The sequence below is a fragment of the Leptonychotes weddellii genome, chromosome 15, assembly GCF_054177405.1.
Source record: "Leptonychotes weddellii isolate Sample4059 chromosome 15, ASM5417740v2, whole genome shotgun sequence".
Taxonomy (NCBI): domain Eukaryota; kingdom Metazoa; phylum Chordata; class Mammalia; order Carnivora; family Phocidae; genus Leptonychotes; species Leptonychotes weddellii.
In genome coordinates, this window is record NC_138383.1 from 22539941 (window position 1) to 22561542 (window position 21602).

Consider the following 21602-nt stretch of genomic DNA (forward strand, 5'->3'; position numbering starts at 1 on the left):
TTTCCTACAGTGCCCTTCCTCCCTTTCTCCTGGTGAGCCCTGGTCATCATCCTCAGACTCAGCCCGGGTTCCCCCTTCTGTGAGGACCCCCTTCTCCCGGACTACTCCCCACGCCGCATCTGGGCAGGTTTGTGCCCTGCTTTCCTCTCCGGAGGCGCTTACTGCAGACGTCTGTTTTCTTGCCCGCCCCTCCTGTATTGGCCACTCCTGGAGGACGGGGGCCAGGATCCATTCATCTCCTGACCCCAGAGCCTGGCACACAGCCTGGCACCGGGGACATAGCAGGTGCTCAGCAAACATGTTGAACAGAAAGTTGTTCGAGGCAGGCTTTGGGGAGTCTGAGCCCGGGCCCACCAACCTCATTGCATCCCACCCCCACCAGGCTCCTGGCTGGTGCCCCCCAGGACCTCGCCATGCCTGATGGCTACACCAACCGGACTGGTGCTGTGTACCTGTGCCCACTCACTGCCCACAAGGATGACTGTGAGCGGATGGACATCTCAGAGAAAAGTGAGGGCAAGGCACTGGGGATCAGCTCTGGGTCAGGAGTCTGGTGGAGGGGGTAGCACAGAGGGTGACCTGGAGCAGCGATCAGGCTTACCTGGGCAATTTCCAGTCCCTTCTTGTCCAGCTGGGAGGAGGGGGCGCTAGAGGGAAGTGGGACCACATGGGATCGGTGGAGCTGAGATTCATGGCAGGCTGGAGAAGGGCATAGGGAGGGTGGCCTGCAGGGGTGGAGGGCCAGGAAGACCAACCCTACCCTCTGGACGTTCCAAGCACAGGGAGGACGGGTGCCCCGGCTCATGATCCCTTCCATGCCCACAGGTGACCCTGACCGTCACATTATTGAGGACATGTGGCTCGGGGTGACGGTGGCCAGCCAGGGCCCTGCGGGAAGAGTCCTGGTAAGTGGGCACTCACTGTCAGCTCCCCCCCCACCCCAGCCCTCTCCTTCATTTCCCAGGAGCTGGGGAGGGAAGCAGAGGGCAGGAGAGGGGTCTTCGGTGAGTGAGCTGGGACCTTGCAGATGTCTATTTTGGTGGCTGGAAGTCTCCACGGGCCTGAGTGTCCCCTCGATCCTGCACTTATGATGTGCTTCCAGGGCCTGGCACGGCCTGGGTCCTGTCTGAACCACCCACTTCCTTCCCCCGCCCCTGCCCCCCCCCCTCCCGGGGTGCTCACCCTGCGTGGGAATGAGCTGAGGGAACTGTGAGGAGGAAAGGGCAGAGAGAGCCCGGGGCAGTGCGGCCTGGGCCTGCTCCTTCCTGACAGGCTGGCTGGCGGATGAGGCACAGCCCTGCTGACCCCGGCTCACCCCCTGGGGTTTGGGGGCCACTTCCTGCTGTCACTTGTCACTTCCTGGCTGCCTTCTTCAGCTTCGGCCCCTGGGGTCTCAATTTCTGAATCCCAGATAGGCAATTCTTTTTTTTTTTTTTTTTTAAATCGATGTGAAATTTACAGACAGTGAAATGTACAGATTTTAAGTTTTAATGAGGTCTGACCAACGAAACACCGATGTAACCGATACCCATTAAAGAAATATTTAAATCACTCCAGAAAGTGTGCCCCCGTCCAATCAATGGCCACCCCCTAGTCCTCTCTCTTGCAATTTCTGTCACCTTTGAATACCATTTTAAGCTCTGGGTTTGCATCAGTTCCCTGTAACGCCATTTTAGAACCGTGTAATGGAAGGCGTGTGGTCTAGCATTCCATTTAGGGCAGTTCTAGACCCTGGGTACCCGCTCAACAGATGTTCGGTGAGCACCTACTGTTGTGTCCCAGCTCTGCTAGCACCAGCAGCTTAGCAGTGAGTCCGGCCCGCTGCTGGTGGAGCTCACAGCTGGGAGGAGACACAGAAAGCAAGCAGACAAGACCCAGGCCCAGTTCTGGATTTTGCCTGGCCGCCGGCTGGTTGACAAACACCCTGATCTGATGGACTTGTCCCACAACTGTTTGTCGAGCCCCTCCAGTGTGCAGGGGGAGCTAGGAGAGAGGCAGGAGCTGCCTAGCGCTTGGGAGCTCAGGCTCAGGAGCCTGGCAGCCTTGGTTTGAGGATTTTCTGCATCTCTCTGGATGTGAGATCTTAGAGACTTCGTTCTCTGTGCCTCTGTGCCCCTTGTCTAAGATGGGGGGTGGGGTGGAAGTCGTCCCTGCTCCACAGTGGTGTTGGGACGCATACTGGATTTAATATCGTGAGGAGCTTAGACTTCTGTCCGGCGTATAGTAAGCACTCAGTAGGTGTTAGCTGCTATTATTACTGGCGTCATTGCGATTATTATTTTAATAATGGCCTATCCACCAAGAGGGCAGAGCAGAGAAGTAAGTTCCTTCATCTGCTCCTTTTAGACCTGAGAGCCCGGACCCCACATTCCCTCATGCTTTCCCCTTTTCCTTTTGTTTTGTTTTTTTTTTTTAAAGATTTTTTTTATATATTTATTTATTCATGAGAGACAAAGAGAGAGAGAGAGAGAGAGAAGCAGAGGGAGAAGCAGGCTCCCAAGGAGCAGGGAGCCCGATGCGGGACTCGATCCCAGGACCCTGGGATCATGACCTGAGCCGGAGGCAGACGCTTAACCGTTTGAGCCACCCAGGCGCCCTCCCCTTTTCCTTTTGCCAAGATCCGTAAGCCACTCTCAAACCCAGGACCTCCTGGCCTTCCCAAAAAGTGTTCCCAAACTTCATAGCAGATTTCTGAATCCTGGGAAGGAGACATAGGTCCAGGCGTCACTGTGGGAAGACAGAAAAGCTGGGAGACGTCTTCCAGCTCCTCCCCAGCAAAGCCAGAGGTGCCCAGGGCCAAGGAGACAGCCAGCCTTCGGTCCCTGCCGCAGTCTCAGGCTGTGTGTGTCCCCAGGTCTGCGCCCACCGCTACACCCAGGTGCTGTGGTCGGGGTCGGAGGATCAGCGGCGCATGGTGGGCAAGTGCTACGTGCGGGGCAATGACCTCGAGCTGGACCCCACCGACGACTGGCAGACCTACCACAATGAGATGTGCAACAGCAACACGGACTACCTGGCGACAGGCATGTGCCAGCTGGGCACCAGCGGCGGCTTCACCCACAACACCGTGTACTTCGGCGCCCCCGGGGCGAACAACTGGCGAGGTAGGGGCCGCGGGGGACGGCGGGAGGAGCGGAGAGCGCCCACTCCCAGAGGGCAGAAGAGACCTCTTTGCCCCTGTTGCGCCTCCAGCGCTCATTATGTTAATTGAACTTAAACTACTCTTATGAGGCAAGCGTCCCTACACCCACTTTACAGAACACTGAGCCTCAGAGAAGTGAAGTCAGTTGCCCAAGTTGCCAACAGTAAGTGACGAAACCGGAACTGGAAAGCAGGTCCATCTGACTCCACTTCAAGCACTGAAAACCTTATTAAGAAAATAAAACATGTTGGGCGCCTGGGTGGCTCAGACGGTTGGGCGTCTGCCTTCGGCTCAGGTCATGATCCCAGGGTCCTGGGATCGAGTCCCGCATCGGGCTCCCTGCTCCTTGGGAGCCTGCTTCTCCCTCTGCCTCTCTCTCTCTCTCTGTCTCTCATGAATAAATAAATAAAATCTTAAAAAAAAAAAGAAAAGAAAAGAAAACATGCTCCTGGTACAACTACTAACTGGGACAGTGGGATTTGGTGAAACAAAGAGGGAAAGTGCCCCTCCCCGCCCCGCCCCCGTCCTGTTTCCCCGTGCAGACTACCGAGTGTCTTGCCCAGCCTCTGACTTATCTTAGACTATATAAATATCTTTATAACACACACACACACACAGGATCACACTAAACATGCTGTTCTGCTTCTTTCTCTTTCCACTTATCAATAAGCTGGGGGCATTTTTTTTCTCATCGATACATAGAGGGCAATCTTTGCGGGGCTCGTGGAGTATTTCTTTGTATCAGGAGCCGAGCTGGTAACGGCTATGGCCACACTGCTGGGGTGTCTGAGGCTCACAGCCCCCTCCATCTCTGCCTCTCTCCGCCACACAGGTTGTAGCCCCAATGAGCCTCCTCTCCTTACTGCATCCTTGTTAATTGCAGAATCGACAGGCAGAGGGAGCCCCGAATCTCCTCCTCTTGACCAACAGGTAGCCCAGGGCGTAGTCGTAGCTCCAGACTCACCGGAGGCTGAGGCCTCTCCTCGGTCCTCTGGTCCTCCCCCACCCCCTGGTCCTTTAGAACCTGGGCAGGGCGGCAGGGACTCTCCCACAGCAGCCGCAGGGAACAGGGAACAGGTAGGCAGCTCGAGTTTGGGGGCAGGACCAGGAGATAATGGCGTGGAGTCTGGCCTCGGTGTCTAGAGTGAGGGAAATGTCATTTCGTATCCAAGAGCCTGGATGACCAGATTCCAGCCCTGGCTTAACAACTACTTGCTTTTCTCATCTGCAAAATGGGCATCATCATTTACTTCACAGAATTATTAAAATAAAGCGGACGTGATTTTCCAATGGCAAAGTGCTCACAAATAAAAGGGGTTATTATATCCTTATTGGGTGAGGTTAGCAGGGTGACGTGGACGTGGCGGTTGAAGGGAGTGGTGACTTAAACTCCTCCCCTCCCCCTCCCGAAAGGAAACAGTTACATGATTCAGCGGAAGGACTGGGATTTATCCGAATATAGTTATAAGGACCCAGACGACCAAGGGAACCTCTATATTGGTGAGTCCAGCTGTGGTGGCTCATGGGGTGGTGGAGGAAGGAGGGGGCTCAGTTCCTAGCACTCTGGCCCCTCACCTTCGGTGCCCGGTAGAAGAGCGAGGCCACGGTGCAGGTGTGACTAGTGCCATTTAGCTCGACTAGCACATACTTATTGAGCACTACCTGTATGCCAGGGCTGTTCTGAGCACCCAAAATGCAAAGTCCCTACCTTCATGGAAGTCATAGTCCTGTGTGCAGGCAGGACTGGAGGCTGGGCGTCCAGGATCCACTTTCTTGCCCAACTTGGAATAGAGGAATAGAAGATATTTGGGAAGTCTGGGGGCCAGAGTGGAAGGGGACAAAGTTTACTGGGCCTTGCTTGACCACCTTCCCCCCCCCGCCCCATCCCAGGATACACAGTGCAGGTGGGCATCGCCGTCCTGCACCCCACGGACATCACCATCGTGACAGGTGCCCCACGGCACCGACATATGGGCGCTGTCTTCTTGCTGAACCAGGAGGCAGGCGGAGACCTGCGCAGGAGGCAGGTGCTGGAGGGCATGCAGGTGGGCGCTTACTTTGGCAGCGCCATTGCCCTGGCAGACCTGAACAATGATGGGTGAGGATCCAGGGGCGTTTTCTGGGGCCAGGGAGAACGGCAAGGGGGGGCAGTCTTGCCCAAGCCAGGGCAGAGAAATGGAAGGTCCCGATTGCTCATTTGTTTGCATGCTCTTTACAGGGATTTGCATGTTGATTTGCATGTTGATTTGCAATCAGCCTTGATGAGATTCTGGGTATTTACATGTCAATTGCATGACACCTGCATCTCCTTTTGTCCTTGTATGGTTCTCGTGGATGTGGGTTGTTTGGATGTGATCTGCGCTCCCTGGCTTCCCCGTGACGTGTGTCCTCTGTCAGACGGGTCCCGTTGGCATTTCCATGTCCTTCCCACGAACCACGGCCAGAGATGCCATTTGTATAACCATGCGCCCTGGCGCAGTTGTGCCCACTAAACGAGAGTTAGGTTGTCCCATTTCTCCCTCCTTCTCTCCCGTGCAGGTGGCAGGACCTCCTGGTGGGCGCCCCATACTACTTTGAGCGGAAGGAAGAGGTAGGGGGTGCCCTCTATGTCTTCATGAACCAGGCAGGCACCTCCTTCCCTGCCCACCCCTCCCTCCTGCTCCACGGCCCCAGTCGCTCCGCCTTTGGCTTCTCCGTGGCCAGCATTGGTGACATCAACCAGGACGGATTCCAGGGTATGAGCCAGCAGTCCTGCCCCAGCACACCCACTGAGTGCCAGCTCCATACCAGGCTTGACAGGGCCCGAAGAGAGGACGGGATGGGGCCCAGGCCCAGGGAGTTCACAGCAGTAACAGGGAGAGGCCGTGCAGAGGAAGCTACCAGCGGCAAGCTTGGTGGGCCTCCCGCAGGGGTGGATGTACCACTGGGCATCAGATGCTGGGCTGAGTGTGCACAGTGGAAGGGCACAGAAGGGGTATCACGTGATTTCTTGATCTACCCAAATTTAGTGGATGTGGGCTGTTCACATCAGATATGAATGAAGCTAGAGCAGCAGTGTGGAGATGGGGTGGGTGCTTTGAAAGCCAGGCAGAGGAACTGGGGCTTTACCTTTGGGTAATGGCAGAGGGGTGGGTGTCCATGTCCAGAGAAGGTCTGGGGGCAGGGATGTGATACGATAACTTGGTACCTTGAAGGATGGTTCTGGAGGGTAATATGGGATGGATGGGGGAGAGCAAGGCTGGGGATGTTAAGACCAAGAATGTATTCTATCAAGTGTGGGATGCGAAGGGCTGGGACAAAGTGGGAGCCCCAGGTGTAGAGGATATCCAGTGCTGTGCAGGACTTGGGGATCCATCAGACCTGGGGTATCAAGCAAAGAGACAGAGTAAGGAAGAGCCTGGTTGCCATGAGAGCACCTGGCTTATCTGGAAACCACTTTTTCTGACAACCTCAGTTTCCCAGAACATACCTGAGAACCAAAAGGAAGGCAGAGGAGTCTCTAAAGAGCCAAAGTAGGTGCTAGAAAGTTCAGGTAGCAAAGCCCAAACATTTACTGATAGAAGAGTCGTCCGGTTTCTACTCAGAACCTACTTACTTTTCCTTTACATACTTTTCTAACAAGCTTGGCTTTCTGGTTACCTAGGCCTTATCAGATCAAAAGCAGCAAACTAGAAAGAGTTGAGTAAAGGTTAAGAAGATAATAAAACATTTGGGGTTTATTTGTGGAAATAATGGTTAGAATTTTAAAAGTCTAAGGAACTTTAATAAGGAAAGTGATAGTGTGATTAAAATTCCAGCCCCTGGTGTTAGACAGGCATGGACTCAATATCCTCTTTCTACTCATGAGCTGTGTGGCTTTGGGTTTTCTGAGTCTGCTTCCTCATCTATAAAATGGGACGGCAGTACCTACCCCAGCAGTCTCGCCAGGATTAAATGAGAGCAGTGCTTGATAACTAGCTGGCAGAGTCACCAACGGGGAACACTTCCTTTTGTGACCCTGCTGGTAAATGTCATTAGAAGAACCGGGTGTCTGAAGGGGAGGTTGGTGGAGGAGATGCAAGGTGCCATAGTTAGGGAAAACAAACGCTAGGCCAGTGCTCAGAAATCTGGAGTGTAGGCCTGCCTGTGACATTAACTTGCTATGTGACTCTAGGTAAGTCCCTTGTCTCTCCTAGACCTACTTTCCCACAATATAAAAGGAGGCACCTGGGCTCACAGTGGTCCCAGTTTTAATCCTGAGCCATAGAGCTCCGTTCCCTGATGTTCTGAGTGCTGCCTGGCAGTGTGAGTTCTGTTTCCTGCTGGACCCTGTGGCCTGGAGTGCCAGGTCGGGGAGACATGGGGTCCGCAGGACTCAGGGTGACCTGTCCTGCCTCTCTTCCCCAGACATTGCCGTGGGAGCCCCATTCGAGGGCTTGGGCAAAGTGTACATCTATCACAGCAGCTCCAGGGGGCTCCTGGGACAGCCGCAGCAGGTATGGGTGGACAGGAACAAAGGGGGCTTTCCCTCCTTCCCCTCACCCACCCTCTCCCTATTCCCCCTGGGCCCCGGTCCCCAGAGCTCACCCTGAGCCTGTCCCTACTGCTTCCCCCTACCCCCAGGTAATCCAGGGGGAGGAGCTGGGACTGCCCGGCTTGGCCACCTTTGGCTACTCACTGAGTGGGCGGATGGATGTGGATGAGAACTCCTACCCAGACCTGCTGGTGGGGAGCCTGTCAGACCGCATCGTGCTGCTTCGGTAAGCCAGGGCGATGGTGGATAGGGGCCTTTCTCCCCTCCAGCCCTGTCTGCATGGCTCCCCAGCTCCATCCACCTTCGGCACCAGGTCCACGCAAGCCTGAGCCCCAGGTCTAGCCTGGCAGGGGCTGGGCAAGAAGGACTGATGTCTGTTTTCTATGCAGGGCACGGCCTGTCATCAATATCCTCCACAAGACCTTGGTGGCCAGGCCATCTGTGCTGGACCCTGCACTCTGCACCCCCACCTCCTGGTGAGACTCTCAGCCCCTGCTCTGTCCACGTACTCCTTATGTATGGGCATGCCAGGAAGGACCCTGGCTCCCAAACCCCTCCCCTTGCAACTCCTGATTTCCCACCCTTAGAGGGTTGATTCCTGGGGTAAGCGTTGCCCCTCCTACCCAACCTCATTAAAAAGCCAACTTCCTTGCAGGAGGTAATGGGCAAATTGGAGGGGTAGGAGAGCATGGTGGTTAGGAGCGGGAGCTCTGGACGGCCTTGTTCAAATCCCAGCTATGCCCACTGCAGTGGTAAGGGTGGGCTCTGGGGAGGGAGGTCCCGGAGGAGGAGGGAAGAGGGAGACACTTAGGTGGATGGGAGAGAGAGCCACCTTGAACAAATTGTTATCTCTCTTGAGTCTCAGGTTCATTGCCTATAAAACAAAGTTAATGATAGTAACAACGAATTTATGGGATTGTTGTGATAATTAAATGAGATGATGTACACAAAGCCCTTCACATGGCGCCTTGTCCACCTCAAGTGCTCAGAATATGTTAGTTGCTAACGTGGTCACAGTAATGATGGTGATGGCCCCGAGGCCTTTGCATGAATGAGGCCTGGATCAGAAGGCAAAGGGACCCAGAGCAGAAAGCAGGGGTGAGTGGGAGAAGGAGATCTGGACAGTGTACCCTGTATAAGACTGGGCAGGGCACCAACCAACTGATAGCTTCAGGCAACTCCTTCTGCTCTCAGGGCCTCAGTTTCCCCATTGGTGACCTCTAACCCAGTTTTCTTTAATTTTTTTTTTTTAAGATTTAATTTATTTATTTTAGAGGGAGGGGAAGCAGAGAGGGAGAGGGAGAGAGAGTCTCAAGCAGACTCCCCGATGAGTGCGGAGCTCAATGAGGGGCTCGATCTCATGACTCTGAGCTCAAGACCAGAGACGAAACCAAGAGCCGGATGCTTAACGAACTGCGCCACCCAGGCACCCCTCTAACCCTGTTTTCTATGGCTTTCATGGGAGTGGGCAGGGAAGAGGCCAAAGACACCCTAACCAGCTCTGTGGATTCCCCAGGTTTGCCCCTGCCTTTCCTCCTAAGGGCCTGGTTTCCCCTGGCCCAGTACAAGGGTGAAGGCCAGGGCGTGGATAACTGGGTCCCACTGTGACCTCCTCCTGTCTCCCGCCTCCCAACAGCGTGCAGGTGGAGCTGTGCTTTGCTTACAACCAGAGTGCCGGGAACCCCAACTACAGGCGAAACATCAGTGAGTACGGGGGTGTGGGGAAGGGAGGGGTATGCTTGCCTGGCCACTTGATAACACCCCATCCACCTCCAGCCCTGGCCTACACGCTGGAGGCCGACCGGGACCGCAGACCGCCTCGGCTTCGCTTTGCACGCAGCCAGTCAGCCGTCTTCCACGGCTTCTTCTCCATGCCCGACATGCGCTGCCAGAAGCTGGAACTGCTCCTGATGGTGAGGGAGGGGCCAGGGGCGGGACGCCGGCTCCAAGATCTCTGGAGGAGGTTAGCCAGAGTCCCCCCAGGTCAGGGGCGAGGGACTGGAGTCCCCCCAGAGACAGAGGTGGGGGAGGTGGGAGAGCTGGGAGGCCATAGGTCTGCAGCGGGTACAGTGCACAGAATGTGGTAGAAAGAGACAGACAGCCTCGGAATGGGGATGGGCGCCAAAGGGCTTATCACCTCTGAGAAAAGTGAGGTGTGTGAGACTCTTGGCTTAGTTGGTGTCTGGGGGGAAGGGGGCCCGTGAGTGCGGGACCAGCTCAGCCCCTCTCTAGGATATCACGGTTGGAAGAGCTCATCCTGGGGACCCCAGGGATGAAGGGAGGCTCAACAAACCCCCGACCCCCGATACACACCCCCCACCCCCATCTCTGGGGAGAAGGAGTCCCATCATCTTGCTTGTAGGTCAGAGTTGTAGGAAGGGAGTCAATCTGATGATAGGACCAGAGGGGGTTCAGCCTTACTGGGGTTTTTTCAAGGTGGGTGGGGGCTCAGCTCCTCCTTGAGGGTTCAGGCTGGTGTGAAGAGTCAACTTGGGGAGGGGGGAGGGGAGCGCAGCGCTGGGCTCAGCTCCCCCTCCTCCCCCAGGATAACGTCCGCGACAAACTCCGTCCCATCATCATCTCGATGAACTACTCTTTACCTTTGAGGATGCCCGAGCGCCCCCGGCTGGGGCTGCGGTCCCTAGACCCGTATCCGGTGCTGAACCAGGCGCAGGCTCTGGAGAACCACACCGAAGTGGGTGGGGCCCGGGCCGGAAGGGCGGGGGCCGGGGAGGCCTGTGGGGCGAGAGGGCGCTGTGGAGGATGGGCCCTCACGCCTCCGGCCACCCCCAGGTCCACTTCCAGAAGGAGTGCGGCCAGGACAACAAATGCGACAGCAACTTGCAGATGCAGGTGGCCTTCGTGTCGGAGCTGGGGCAGCCGCTGAGCAGGTGCGCTCTGGGCCGCGCTGATTGGCCAAGGGTGGGGCGGGGAGGGGCTTCATTGGCTAACGGGCGGTGAGGGGCGGGGCCCTGCGGGTCTGGGCGATTCCCGGGGACCCTGGAAGATCTGAGGGGAGGGGCCTCAGGGAGAGGCGAGTTGAGAGCAGGGACGTTAATTGGCCGGGTGGATGCTTAGGCTGGCCTTCGCGGACAAAGAAAAGGGCTTTCTTCTCCAGGGGAGGCCAGAGGGCCGGGCTTGGCTGTCCCGAGAGGGGACTTTCTTCACTCAGTAGACCTGAGGGGCGGGGCCTAGTTTATCCGGGGCGGGCCTGGGGTGGGGTTCTGGGCTCAGTGCCGGGGTCCTTCCCTCCGCTCAGGCTGCAGTACAGCAGAGATGGCCGGAAACTGCTCCTGAGCATCAACGTGACCAACACCCCGAGCAGGGAGCGCGCTGGGGAAGACGCCCACGAGGCGCTGCTCACCCTGGCGGTGCCTCCCGCCCTGCTGCTGTCCTCAGTGCGCCCCGTGAGTGCCCCCTGCAGGGCTCAGAGCCCAAACAGGGTCCGCGAGCATTTACATCCTTATATACATGTCATTTACATGTGTCCTCATTTGTCCTGTGTCCACCCCGCTTCCTCTCGGCTGGGCTTCTTCAGGTGTCTGCAGCGTCTCTAACGCTAGGAGCACCCGGTGCTCAAGCCTCTAGGCATCAGACCCAGTGCCACAGGGAGGGGGCTGGAGATGCCCTACTCTGACCACCCAGACCTGATTTGTCTCCTTTCCTCAGGCTGGGATGTGCCAGGCCAATGAGACCATTGTCTGTGAGCTGGGGAACCCCTTCAAACGGAACCAGAGGGTGAGTGCTGGCCACACCTTCCGAGGCCTGTGGGTTCCAGCCTGCTACTCTGATGAGCTCCTTAACCTTTCTTCTGCCTGCCTGCTTCCCAGGTTTCCTTGAAGCAAAGAGCCAGGATAGGGACAGGGAAATACAGGAGGGCATGGGGAGAGGCCCAGAGACTAAGAAAAATGGGGCCACTAGCGATGCACAAAACTCGAGCAGGTGGAGGTGAGGAACTGAATTTTGCTGAACACCTACTATGTGCCAGGCCCTGAGTCCAACACTTCACACTTTTTTTTATGCTGCAATTCTCACAACCTTTTGAGGAGGTAGATGCTGTTTTACAGAAAGAAAATATAGGCTTGGAGAGTTACAGTAACTCAGGCACCTGGGTAGCTCAGTTGGTTAAGTGCCTGACTCTTGATTTTGGCTCAGGTCATGATCTCAGGGTCATGAGAGCAAGCTCCCCTTGGGACTCTGCACTCAGCGTGGAGTCTGCTTGAGATTCTCTGCCTCTCCCTCCCGCTCTGCCCCTCTCCCTGCGTGCGCCCTCTCTTTCTCTCAAATAAATAAATCCTTTTTTAAAAAAGAAAGTTACAGTGACTTGTTCAAGGTCATATAGTTGAAAGTAGCAGAGATGTCATGGACAGAGAAGAAGGGGAAGGGGAAACAGGATGAGGCTAACAAGGTGAAAGAGTGGACCCAGGTGGCCAGGCAGAGACTCCTTGCCCAAAAGGGGGAGAGCAGAGAACCAACTCCGACGCATAGCGTTCAGCCCCTCTCTCCCGTATGGCATCACCCCTGCCCGGCCCCAAACGCCTCTCTCTCTGCCTCCCTGGTCCTCATGGCAGATGGAGCTGCTTATCGCCTTTGAAGTCACCGGGGTGACCCTGCATACAAGGGAACTCCATGCACAGCTGCAGCTCTCCACGTGAGTGACCTCAAGAAGCCAGTCTGCGGCAGGGGTGAGGCGCCCTGGGACGTCCTCCAGCCCGGGCCTCAGCTGACACCTCTCGCCTACCCCCTGCATTCCCTCCCCAGGTCAAGTCACCAGGACAACCTGTGGCCCATCACCCTGACTCTGCTGGTGGACTACACACTCCAGGCCTCCCTCAGCATGTGGGTACCACCCCTCCCCCAGCCTGCTGTGCCTGTGCGTGGACCTGCCTGTCCCCAGCGTGGCTCCTGAGCTCCTCGGACGCACCTGTCTAGGCCTGCGCTTCCCCTGGGTCACCCCTTCCCTTGACAGCAATCACTATCATTATCATTGCTGTTATTACTCCCCTTGTAAGGCAGGTGGCAGTGGAGGAATCAGCCACCCTGGGGCCAAGGTGTTGGTGTGGCCCTGGCATTTCATGAGGGCTCATTGTGCTAGGATTTTTATATACAGCAGCTCATTGACTTCCCACAACAGCCCCATGATATAGCAACCATTTTACAGATAGGGAAACCGAGGCTCTGGGAGGATACATAACTTGCTTGAGCAATAACTAGCACACAGCGAGTGCATGCAAAGCAGGGATCTATCTCAGGTCTGCCTGATGTCAGAGGAGCTAGAGTTCGCCTACCTCAGTGCCCGTCCCTTCTGCTAGGGCCCCTCCCAACCCCTCAGACTCCAGCATCTTTCTTACCCTTAGAGTGAATTACCGGCTACAAAGCTTCTTCGGAGGGACAGTGACGGGCGAGTCTGGCATGAAAACTGTGGAGGATGTGGGAAGCCCCCTCAAGTATGAGTTCCAGGTAAGGGGGCCACAGGGACCCTGGGCGGGGACTCCTGGGAAGGCGGGGACGGGCCTGGGGTCTGCGGGTGTGCGGGTTGGGGATGGGTGAGATGGAGGTGGTTTGCCAGGAGGCAGTGGCCGTGACACCCGTTGTGCCCACAGGTGGGCCCCATGGGGGAAGGGCTGGCAGCCCTGGGGACCCTGGCCCTAGGGCTGGAGTGGCCCTACGAAGTCATCAATGGCAAGTGGCTGTTGTACCCCACAGACATCACCATCCACGGCAATGGGTCCTGGCCATGCCGGCCACCTGGAGACCTCATCAACCCTCTGAATCTCACTCTCTCTGTAAGGACACCACTGGGGGCCTTTCATTTACATCTCATTTGCAACATATTTGCATGCTGCAGGGCAGAAAGGCCAGTGTCTTGCCCTCCCCTTTCTTGTGCACCTTTAGGAGCCTGCCACCCCCTGCCCTTTCTGCCTCTCCCCCGACTCTGCTCCCGCTCCTTCCTCCCAGCCAACATCTTCTTCCCTCTCAGGTCCCTGGCGACGGGCCATCTCCACAGCGCAGGCGGAGACAGCTGGACCCAGGGGGAGGCCCGGCCCCCCCGCCAGTCACTCTGGCTGCTACCAAGAAAGCCAAGTCCGAGACAAAGCTGGTGAGTGGCCAGGACAAGGTTGGAAGGGATCGTCCCCACCATCATAGGGCGTGTGGGCACCAGGGGGCACCGAAGCAAGGGGGATTGGGCGCCGGTCACCAGGAGACCCTGGTGTGATGAGGTGATGTTACCCCTGTGCCGTGAGGCACCCCTAGTCAGAGGGAGGAAGACTCCTCTCCTCCCTCAGTGGGCATCCCACTGCTCTCGCCCTTGGAGGGCAGCCAATTCAGTGGGCCAAAGGAAGAGACACTGGCTTTATTCCCCAGAGCCCCATCCTGTTGGGGGTGATACAGCCGCTCAAAGTCTTAGACACTGGAGCTGGGGAATGGGAGAGGCAGGATGGAGGGGAGGCAGGGAGATATGGGTGGTGCAGGGCGCCCTCTGTTGGAAGGGAGAGAGGAACAGGCCTGGGAAGCAAGTTGAGGCCTAGCTGGGTGGAGAGGGAGGAGGTGGTGTCCCAGGTGGCCGGAGCTGGCTTGAACAAAGGCTCAGTGAGGGACGTGGGTGGAAAGGAGGTGTCAGGTGCTGGGCCGGCCCCATTTATATACAAAGGGACCAGATTTCATGTTATCTACGTCCCTGGCATCTATATGTGCTTGGCCTAAAGAACAGGACCTCGATGTGTAAGTGTGGGGGTGGGGTGGTCTGCATGAGGGAAGGGGTGAGGTAGGGCCCCTTGGGGTCACCCGTGGGTGGGATTAAGCCAGGGGAAGAGCCAATGGGAAGGGGTGAAGCAGGAAGAATGTGGAGCCGCAGACTGTCTCACGTCCTGTTTTCCCGGCCCACCCCAGAAGTGTGGCAGTGACCAGGCCCGTTGTGTGTGGCTGGAGTGCCCCATTCCTGATACCCCTGTCATCACCAATGTGACAGTGCGGGCACGAGTATGGAATAGCACCTTCATTGAGGTCAGTGCCTGGGTCTGCAGGGCTCTACTGCCCCCTGCCCGGGTGGGGAGAGCAACAGGGAGAGGGTGAGGCCGGTGTCACAGCCAGGGTTGTGTGTGGCTGTGTGTGCGTGCGTGGGTCAGTGACAGCGTCGGACTTTACCCAGGAGCCATTGTACTCCTGTCACTGTATGCCTGTCAGCGTTAGATCGCGTGTCTGCGTGTGGGCATGATGTCATGTCCGTCTCCAGCCAGAACGACCTTCTCCTGGGTGTCCATTGTTCCATCCTGCGCCTGTTTCTTTCCCACGCCCACGTCTTTGCGGTGCCACTCCCCGCCCCCCCCCCCCCCGGAAGGCCAGCTCCCCTTCTGTTATCTCTGCCTGTAAATTCCTCTTCAGCCTTCAGGCTCTCCCCAGCCGCTTCACCACCAGTGAGGTCTTTTCTGAGGTTCCCAGCTGCAGACGACCTCTCCACACACCCACAGAACTTTCTCCGAAGCCGCACATGCCACCGATCACGCTCTGCTCTGGGTTGCACTTACATGCCAGCCACCTAGACCCAGTTTTTCTGCAAATGAGGAGATTATCAATCTTTTCAGCTTTTGTGGGGCGTGCAGTTTCTGCTGCAAGTCTTCAGTTCTGCCATTGGGCACGAGCTGCCATGAACAACGTAGAAACGAACGGGCGTGGCTGTGTGCCAAAAACATTTTATTTACAAAAACATGTGATGGGCCAGATTTAGCCCAGAGACCTGACCCTAGACTGTGACCTTCCTTGTCTCTGCTGTCCCCCGCATCCGGCAGAGGACCCGCCGCATGAATGATGTGCATTTGTGTGTGCAGATGCCTGGCTCTCGGATCCCTTGGGGTGCTGCTTAAAGATGCTGTGTGGTGGGAGGGTGCCCTGGGGAGGATGCTCAGGGTCAAGAGGGAGGCTCAGAGGGGCTTCAGCTACTTCTTTGGACCACCCCTTGCCCCCATCCAGGATTACAGAGACTTTGACAGAGTCAGTGTATCCGGCTGGGCTACCCTGTTCCTCCGAACGAGCATCCCTACCATCAACATGGAGAACAAGACTGTGTGGGTGAGTGAGCACATTGAGGAGCCACAGTGCCTGGCCAGGGCATGGGAGCGCAGGGCAGGTTTTCAGAGCACTCGCTCACACCTTAGCTACGGGGTTCTCAATCTTGGCAGCACATGAGACTCCTCTGGAGGATTTCTGGTGTCTGGACTATAACCCTAAGCAATGAAATGAGTCCGTGGAGGTGGGACCCCAGGTAGGGGAGGTTTACAAGTCCCCCGGTGACTCTAAGGTACAACCGGGGCTGAGAACCTCTGCTAGAGCTTATTTGATCTGCACAACTTCTCTGTGAAGATGTTCCATCTCCGTGGAAACTTGAAAACAAAGTTCTCAAACTTGATTCTGAGTTACATCGGAGAGGGAAAAAAAATGACAAAATTGTCAATTTTTTTCATGAAAAGGCTATAGTGGAGATATGGAGGGGGCATAATACAGGAGACGAAGGGAGGATTGCTTAAATGCATTGTTGTATATCTCCCAAAATAAATTAAGGTAGTGGAGGAAGGGCCAGAAAGACCAATGGAACAGAATCGTAATTTATGTTGTTATACAGATAGCATTTTTAACCAATAGAGAAAGTTAGATTATGAAGTGGTGTTGGGAGAACGCATTTGGAAGGTAAAGACAGACCCTTACCTCACATGATAACCAAAACTACAGAGGAGTTAGATTAAATATTTAAATAGAGGAAATAAAACTTAATATACCAGAAGAAAATTCAGAAAATAATTTAATAATAATCTTTAATTATGGGGAGAGGGAGTTATTTTACTAAACCCAAAAGTTGCAAAGGAAACATTTGACCAATTAGACTGTATGACATTTTAAACCTGTATACAGCAAAAGAGATGATAAAAAGAAACTAGAAGGGCAAACAATAGATTGCTTTTTTTAAAATTTTTTTATTTTTAAAGGTTTTTATTTATTTGACAGAGAGATAGCACAAGTAGGCAGAGTGGCAGTCAGAGGGAGAGAGAGAAGCAGGCTTCCTGCTGAGCGGGGAGCCCGACGTGGGGCTCGATGCCAGGACCCTGGGATCATGACCCGAGCTGAAGGCAGCTGCTCAACCAACTGAGCCACCCAGGCGCCCCAATAGATTGCTTTTAAAAAAGTTTCTAGCGTATATGATGAAGAATTGATATATATTTTTGGTATGTCAAGGTAAAGGGCAGCGTAAAGATAAACGGGCGATATACACAGGGTGAACTAGAAATGGTCACCTTGGTAGTGAGGAGATAAAAATAACAGCCACAGGATTTTTTCCCCTATCAGATTGGAAAAGATTAAAGACACTAAGGCTGTCTGGTGCCGATGAGGTAGAAGGAAATGCTATTGGTTCGAGTATAAGTGAATGGATTCTTTTTGGAAATGAATTTGTCAATATCTGTTAGAGTTTAAAATGCACACTTCCTTTGATCCAGCCCATGATAATATATCTTAAGGAGCTAATAGGACAAATACGCAAATATAAATATATGGGGATATTTGAAAGCGTGGTTTATAATGGCATGAACTTGAAAACACTCTACATGTCTTTCGGTAGGAGATCGGTTCAATAAATTGTGGTACATTTTCTAGAGTGACTATGCAGTCATCAGAGATTAGGTTGATCTTTCTTAATTGACATCAAGAGATGATGATTATAGCTGAAAGAGGAGTCAGGTCAGGCCGCAGGAGGGATGGCTGAGCATGGGGTCTAAGGGGGTGGACACGCAGCACACAGAGACCCCATTCATGTGGAAGAAGAAAGGATGTGTGTTTAACATGGGCATTAAAAACTATGGAAAGAGAGTCACCAAAATGTTGAAGAGTTATTTCCAGGGAGTAAAATTACTGGGAACCTTTAGTTTTCTTGATATCATCTGTATTTAAACAAAAATAATAATCAAAATAATTTTTAAAGAAATAATCATGGGGACGCCTGGGTGGCTCAGTTGGTTAAGCGGCTGCCTTCGGCTCAGGTCATGATCCAGGGTCCTGGGATCGAGTCCCACATCGGGCTCCTTGCTCAGCAGGGAGCCTGCTTCTCCCTCTCTCTCCCTCTGCTTGTGCTCTCTCTGTCAAATAAATACAATCTTTAAAAAAAAAAAAAAAAGAAAGAATCATGTATAGTCAGAGAAAAATTTTCTCTCAGTATATATAAAATACATTATATGTAATATAATTTTGTTATAATACATATTACATATTATATAACACTTATATGCTATGTATGTTATAGATCATAATATTACAATATTATGTAATATACAATATTGCATAATATATGTTAAAATAATATATATTATATGTAACATAACGTAAGATAATAAATTGTATAATATAGTATACATTATAATATATATTTTACAATGTATATATTATAATGTATAATTATGTATGTTATAATATATGTAATATAATTTTGTTATAATAATTATATATATCTATATTTATCTATCTATCTATCTATCTCCACTGTAGGGGAAGAAAAATAATGGTACTATATGCTCTGCATTCTTTGGTTTTTTGTAAATATTTAGGAATGCTGGTTAGGTACCAGGTATTGCTCAAAGCAGTTTACTGATAGTAAACACATTTAATCCTCACCAGTGACCTATGAAGTAGGTATCATTCTCATAATCCCCAGTTTACAGATGAACAACAGAGAGGTTAAGTGATTTGCCCAAGGTCACACAGCTAGTGAACAGCACAGCTGGCGCTTGAGCCCAGTAGTCTGGCTCCAGGCCCATGCTCTTGACCACTTTGCTATACCACGAGGTAGGCATTGTGATCTCCTTTATCAGAGACCATGAAATGGAGATTCAGAGAGGTGAACTTACTTGTCCAAGGCCACACAGCTCCTCAAGGATGGAGCTGGTACTCAAGCCCGGGTGTGTGGGCTACAAACCCAGACTCCAGGCTGCATCCCAGATCTGAAGCTGGTCCTTGGGAACCAGGTCTGCTCCCGGGGAAAACCAGAGGATGGAGGGATCTGCGGCCTGCAGTGGGCAGGCAGGGGCTTTTTCTGGTTCCTGAGTGCCCCCTGCTGGTAGTAGATCAAACAGCACAGTCCTGGGCCCCGCTGGGAAGGGATGGCTGAGCATGGGGTCTAAGGGGGTGGACACAGGGCTGAGCCCCTTCTCACTGCCGCCAGTTCTCAGTGGACATTGACTCTGATCTGGTGGAGGAGCTACCAGCAGAGATCGAGCTGTGGCTGGTGCTCGTGGCTGTGGGTGCGGGACTGCTGCTCCTGGGGCTGATCATCCTCCTGCTGTGGAAGGTTAGGACCCCCAGACCACCACTGGGACCCCCGCTCTGGGACCTCCTGCCAGCAGACCCTCACCAGCTCTCCCTTCATCCCATTCCTGCTTCCACCCCACCCCCCACCCTTCTCCCACGTTGTCCCCACCTTCTCCCCAGCTTCCGGTCTCATCCGGTCTCCCCACCCCCCATCCTCACCTCACCCACCAGGACATTCCTGCCTGGTTAATGGGGAGGGGGGATCTGCAAGCTGGAAAGGGGAAGCCAGGAGCTCTGGCTTCTGGCCATACCACCAAGCAGGGGCTGGGACCCAGGCATCCAGGCTCCCCAGCCCTAAGCCCCAGCCCATGAGTGCTGCCGGCCAGGCCCCCCCAGCGCCCCCTGATGGCCCATCCCCACCTCCTCCCCTCCGCAGTGCGGCTTCTTCAAGCGAGCCCGCACTCGCGCCCTGTATGAAGCTAAGAGGCAGAAGGCGGAGATGAAGAGCCAGCCGTCAGAGACAGAGAGGCTGACCGACGACTACTGAGGGGGGGCAGCCCCCTGCCCCCGGCCCACCCGGGTAACGCGGCCTCCGGGCCCTCTTCCCTGAGCCCTGCAGCTGGCCGGGGCCTCTGACTCTGTCCTATCTGCTCTTCTTCCTCACGGGCCCTCGCTGCTCTTCACTCTGCCCCTGGCATCACCCCGAAGAGCAGCCCATGGTCTCCCTCCACGCCCTAGGAGAGCTCAAGATGTCTTCTCACCACCTCCCCTGAAGATTTGGGGCCCCAAGAGGGAGCCATAAAATGCTCCCCATGCCCCCTTTGCTTTCTGGGGATCGGAAAAGGACCCAGGCCAAGGCTAGGCCCGATCTCTAGGCCACACAGCAAATACCTAGAGTGATTTCTGCGCCTCCATTTCCACCTCCAGAGAAGGAGGGGACAAGGAGAGTCCTTCTGGAACTAGTACCTTTCCTCCTCAGAGCCCCTCTGGGGTGACACGCTGGCCCCCCACCCCCACAGTGCGATCAGGGCAGACCATGACGCTTCCTTAGCCATCCTGTCAGCAACCTCGGTGACTGCCCCTCTGTCTCCAGCTGCCTCCCCCTCTCCTCTCTGCCTTCCTCAGTTCCTCCTTCCTCTGGGGCTGAGGGTGGGCAACCTTGCCCTCTCTGTCACAGTGCAGGGAGATGGCATGTGTTTGGGTCAGGGGTCCTGGCTTTGAGAGCCTCTGGGTGGGTGGGGGGGGGAGGAGCTAGGCACATCTTCCCGCAACCTCGAGGGCTGGATGCTGATGCCCTTCCTCTTCTCCTCCCCACTCCCCCCTCTGCCCCACCGCCAGTGTGACTTCTTTAAGCCGACCCGCTATTACCGGATCATGCCCAAGTACCACGCGGTGCGGATCCGGGAGGAGGAGCGCTACCCACCTCCAGGGAGCACCGTGCCTACCAAGAAGCACTGGGTGACCAGTTGGCAGACTCGGGACCGATACTACTGACATCCTCCCTGATACCACCCCTGCTCCCCCAGTGCCCCTCCTATTTATCATACGTTACGCCCCTGACAAGCCACAGGGGCCACTGCCTTTGGCTGGCGCCAGCAGGTTCGGGCACACCCAGCCCCGCTAGCACAGGCATGTGCGTCTGGCCGCGGGCTTCTCCCTGCAGGAGCGCGGGGCCGTGGGCCTGGACACATGGGGGCCCACCGCCTGTGGACTGTGCCGGGCACCACCCCTGCCTGTGCCAAAGCCAAGCCAAAGGGCCTGCTCCAGAGCCAGGAGGAAAAGGACCCCACTGCGGTAATACCCCCACCCCCACCCTTCACACTGGACCCATCTTGAGCCATAGTCACTGGATTGACCCTGCTGTTGGGACTACAACTACTACTACAGGGAACAGCGCCCCAGGCCCCCCCAGCCGCGGCTCCTGGCACCCGCCTCAGGTTGCCCACGGTGGTGGCATTTGCAGGACCTGGCATGCTCAGACCCAAGAGCAGAGTGGACTAGAAGGAAGGTCCCCAGGATTCCTTTGCTTCACAGATCTCTGTGAAGCCTTTCTCCTCAGGGGAGATTCCCTTCTGACAAGGAACGCAGTCTGAAGGAACAAAGACGGACAAGCCACTGGACAGCCCGGCAGACTGCCTGCGATGGGACTGCCCCGGGAGCACGGAGGAATGCTCAGCAGAGGAGGGGACCAGTCCTGGGCCAAGGAGCTGTTGGAAGGAGAGAGGAGATCCCACTTCTCACTGACCACTACTATCCAGGGCTCTGAAGGCCCGGAGAGACCCCACACCCCCCAAGATCACGGAGGGAGCGACACTTGAATGTAGAACGGGGAGGGAGCCCTGTCCCTGCCCCATCGGCTGGAACCTCCTCTGCCCTCACTGACCATGGGTAAGGGGGCCTAGAAGTGGGGTTCTTGGCAGTCCTTGGCTTTCAGAGCCAACTTAGCTCTGCCTCCTCACCCCACGGGCTAAGTCCTGAGGCCCATTCTAGAAGTCGAGGCTGGTTCCAGGAAACCTCTCCTGACCCCTGCCTTTTGGCAGTCCCCTTTTCCAGTCCCTACGCACTTCCACGGTACTGTAGCAGGGGAGCTCCCTCCCCCTCCTTGTGCCTTCTTTCTATATAGGCTTCTCACAGCAACCAATAAACAGCTCCCAGTTTGTA

At 54.9% G+C, this 21602-nt stretch overlaps 1 protein-coding gene across 1 annotated transcript in view; it reads left to right on the top strand.

Moving 5' to 3' along the window:
* Nucleotides 1-21602, top strand: part of ITGA3 (integrin subunit alpha 3) — a 29389-nt gene extending 7787 nt beyond the window's left edge. Inside the window, exons 2-26 of the mRNA XM_031019936.2 lie at nucleotides 383-510; nucleotides 826-905; nucleotides 2855-3104; nucleotides 4556-4642; nucleotides 5033-5240; nucleotides 5681-5877; nucleotides 7529-7617; nucleotides 7745-7881; nucleotides 8045-8131; nucleotides 9292-9359; nucleotides 9432-9568; nucleotides 10201-10350; nucleotides 10449-10546; nucleotides 10915-11062; nucleotides 11325-11393; nucleotides 12227-12306; nucleotides 12417-12494; nucleotides 13013-13115; nucleotides 13259-13441; nucleotides 13636-13755; nucleotides 14547-14660; nucleotides 15624-15722; nucleotides 18856-18981; nucleotides 19378-19521; nucleotides 20280-21602. Coding sequence (XP_030875796.1) covers nucleotides 383-510; nucleotides 826-905; nucleotides 2855-3104; nucleotides 4556-4642; nucleotides 5033-5240; nucleotides 5681-5877; nucleotides 7529-7617; nucleotides 7745-7881; nucleotides 8045-8131; nucleotides 9292-9359; nucleotides 9432-9568; nucleotides 10201-10350; nucleotides 10449-10546; nucleotides 10915-11062; nucleotides 11325-11393; nucleotides 12227-12306; nucleotides 12417-12494; nucleotides 13013-13115; nucleotides 13259-13441; nucleotides 13636-13755; nucleotides 14547-14660; nucleotides 15624-15722; nucleotides 18856-18981; nucleotides 19378-19488 — 2947 coding nt within the window. The 3' untranslated portion in view covers nucleotides 19489-19521; nucleotides 20280-21602. The remainder of the gene's footprint in view (nucleotides 1-382; nucleotides 511-825; nucleotides 906-2854; nucleotides 3105-4555; nucleotides 4643-5032; nucleotides 5241-5680; nucleotides 5878-7528; nucleotides 7618-7744; nucleotides 7882-8044; nucleotides 8132-9291; nucleotides 9360-9431; nucleotides 9569-10200; nucleotides 10351-10448; nucleotides 10547-10914; nucleotides 11063-11324; nucleotides 11394-12226; nucleotides 12307-12416; nucleotides 12495-13012; nucleotides 13116-13258; nucleotides 13442-13635; nucleotides 13756-14546; nucleotides 14661-15623; nucleotides 15723-18855; nucleotides 18982-19377; nucleotides 19522-20279) is intronic.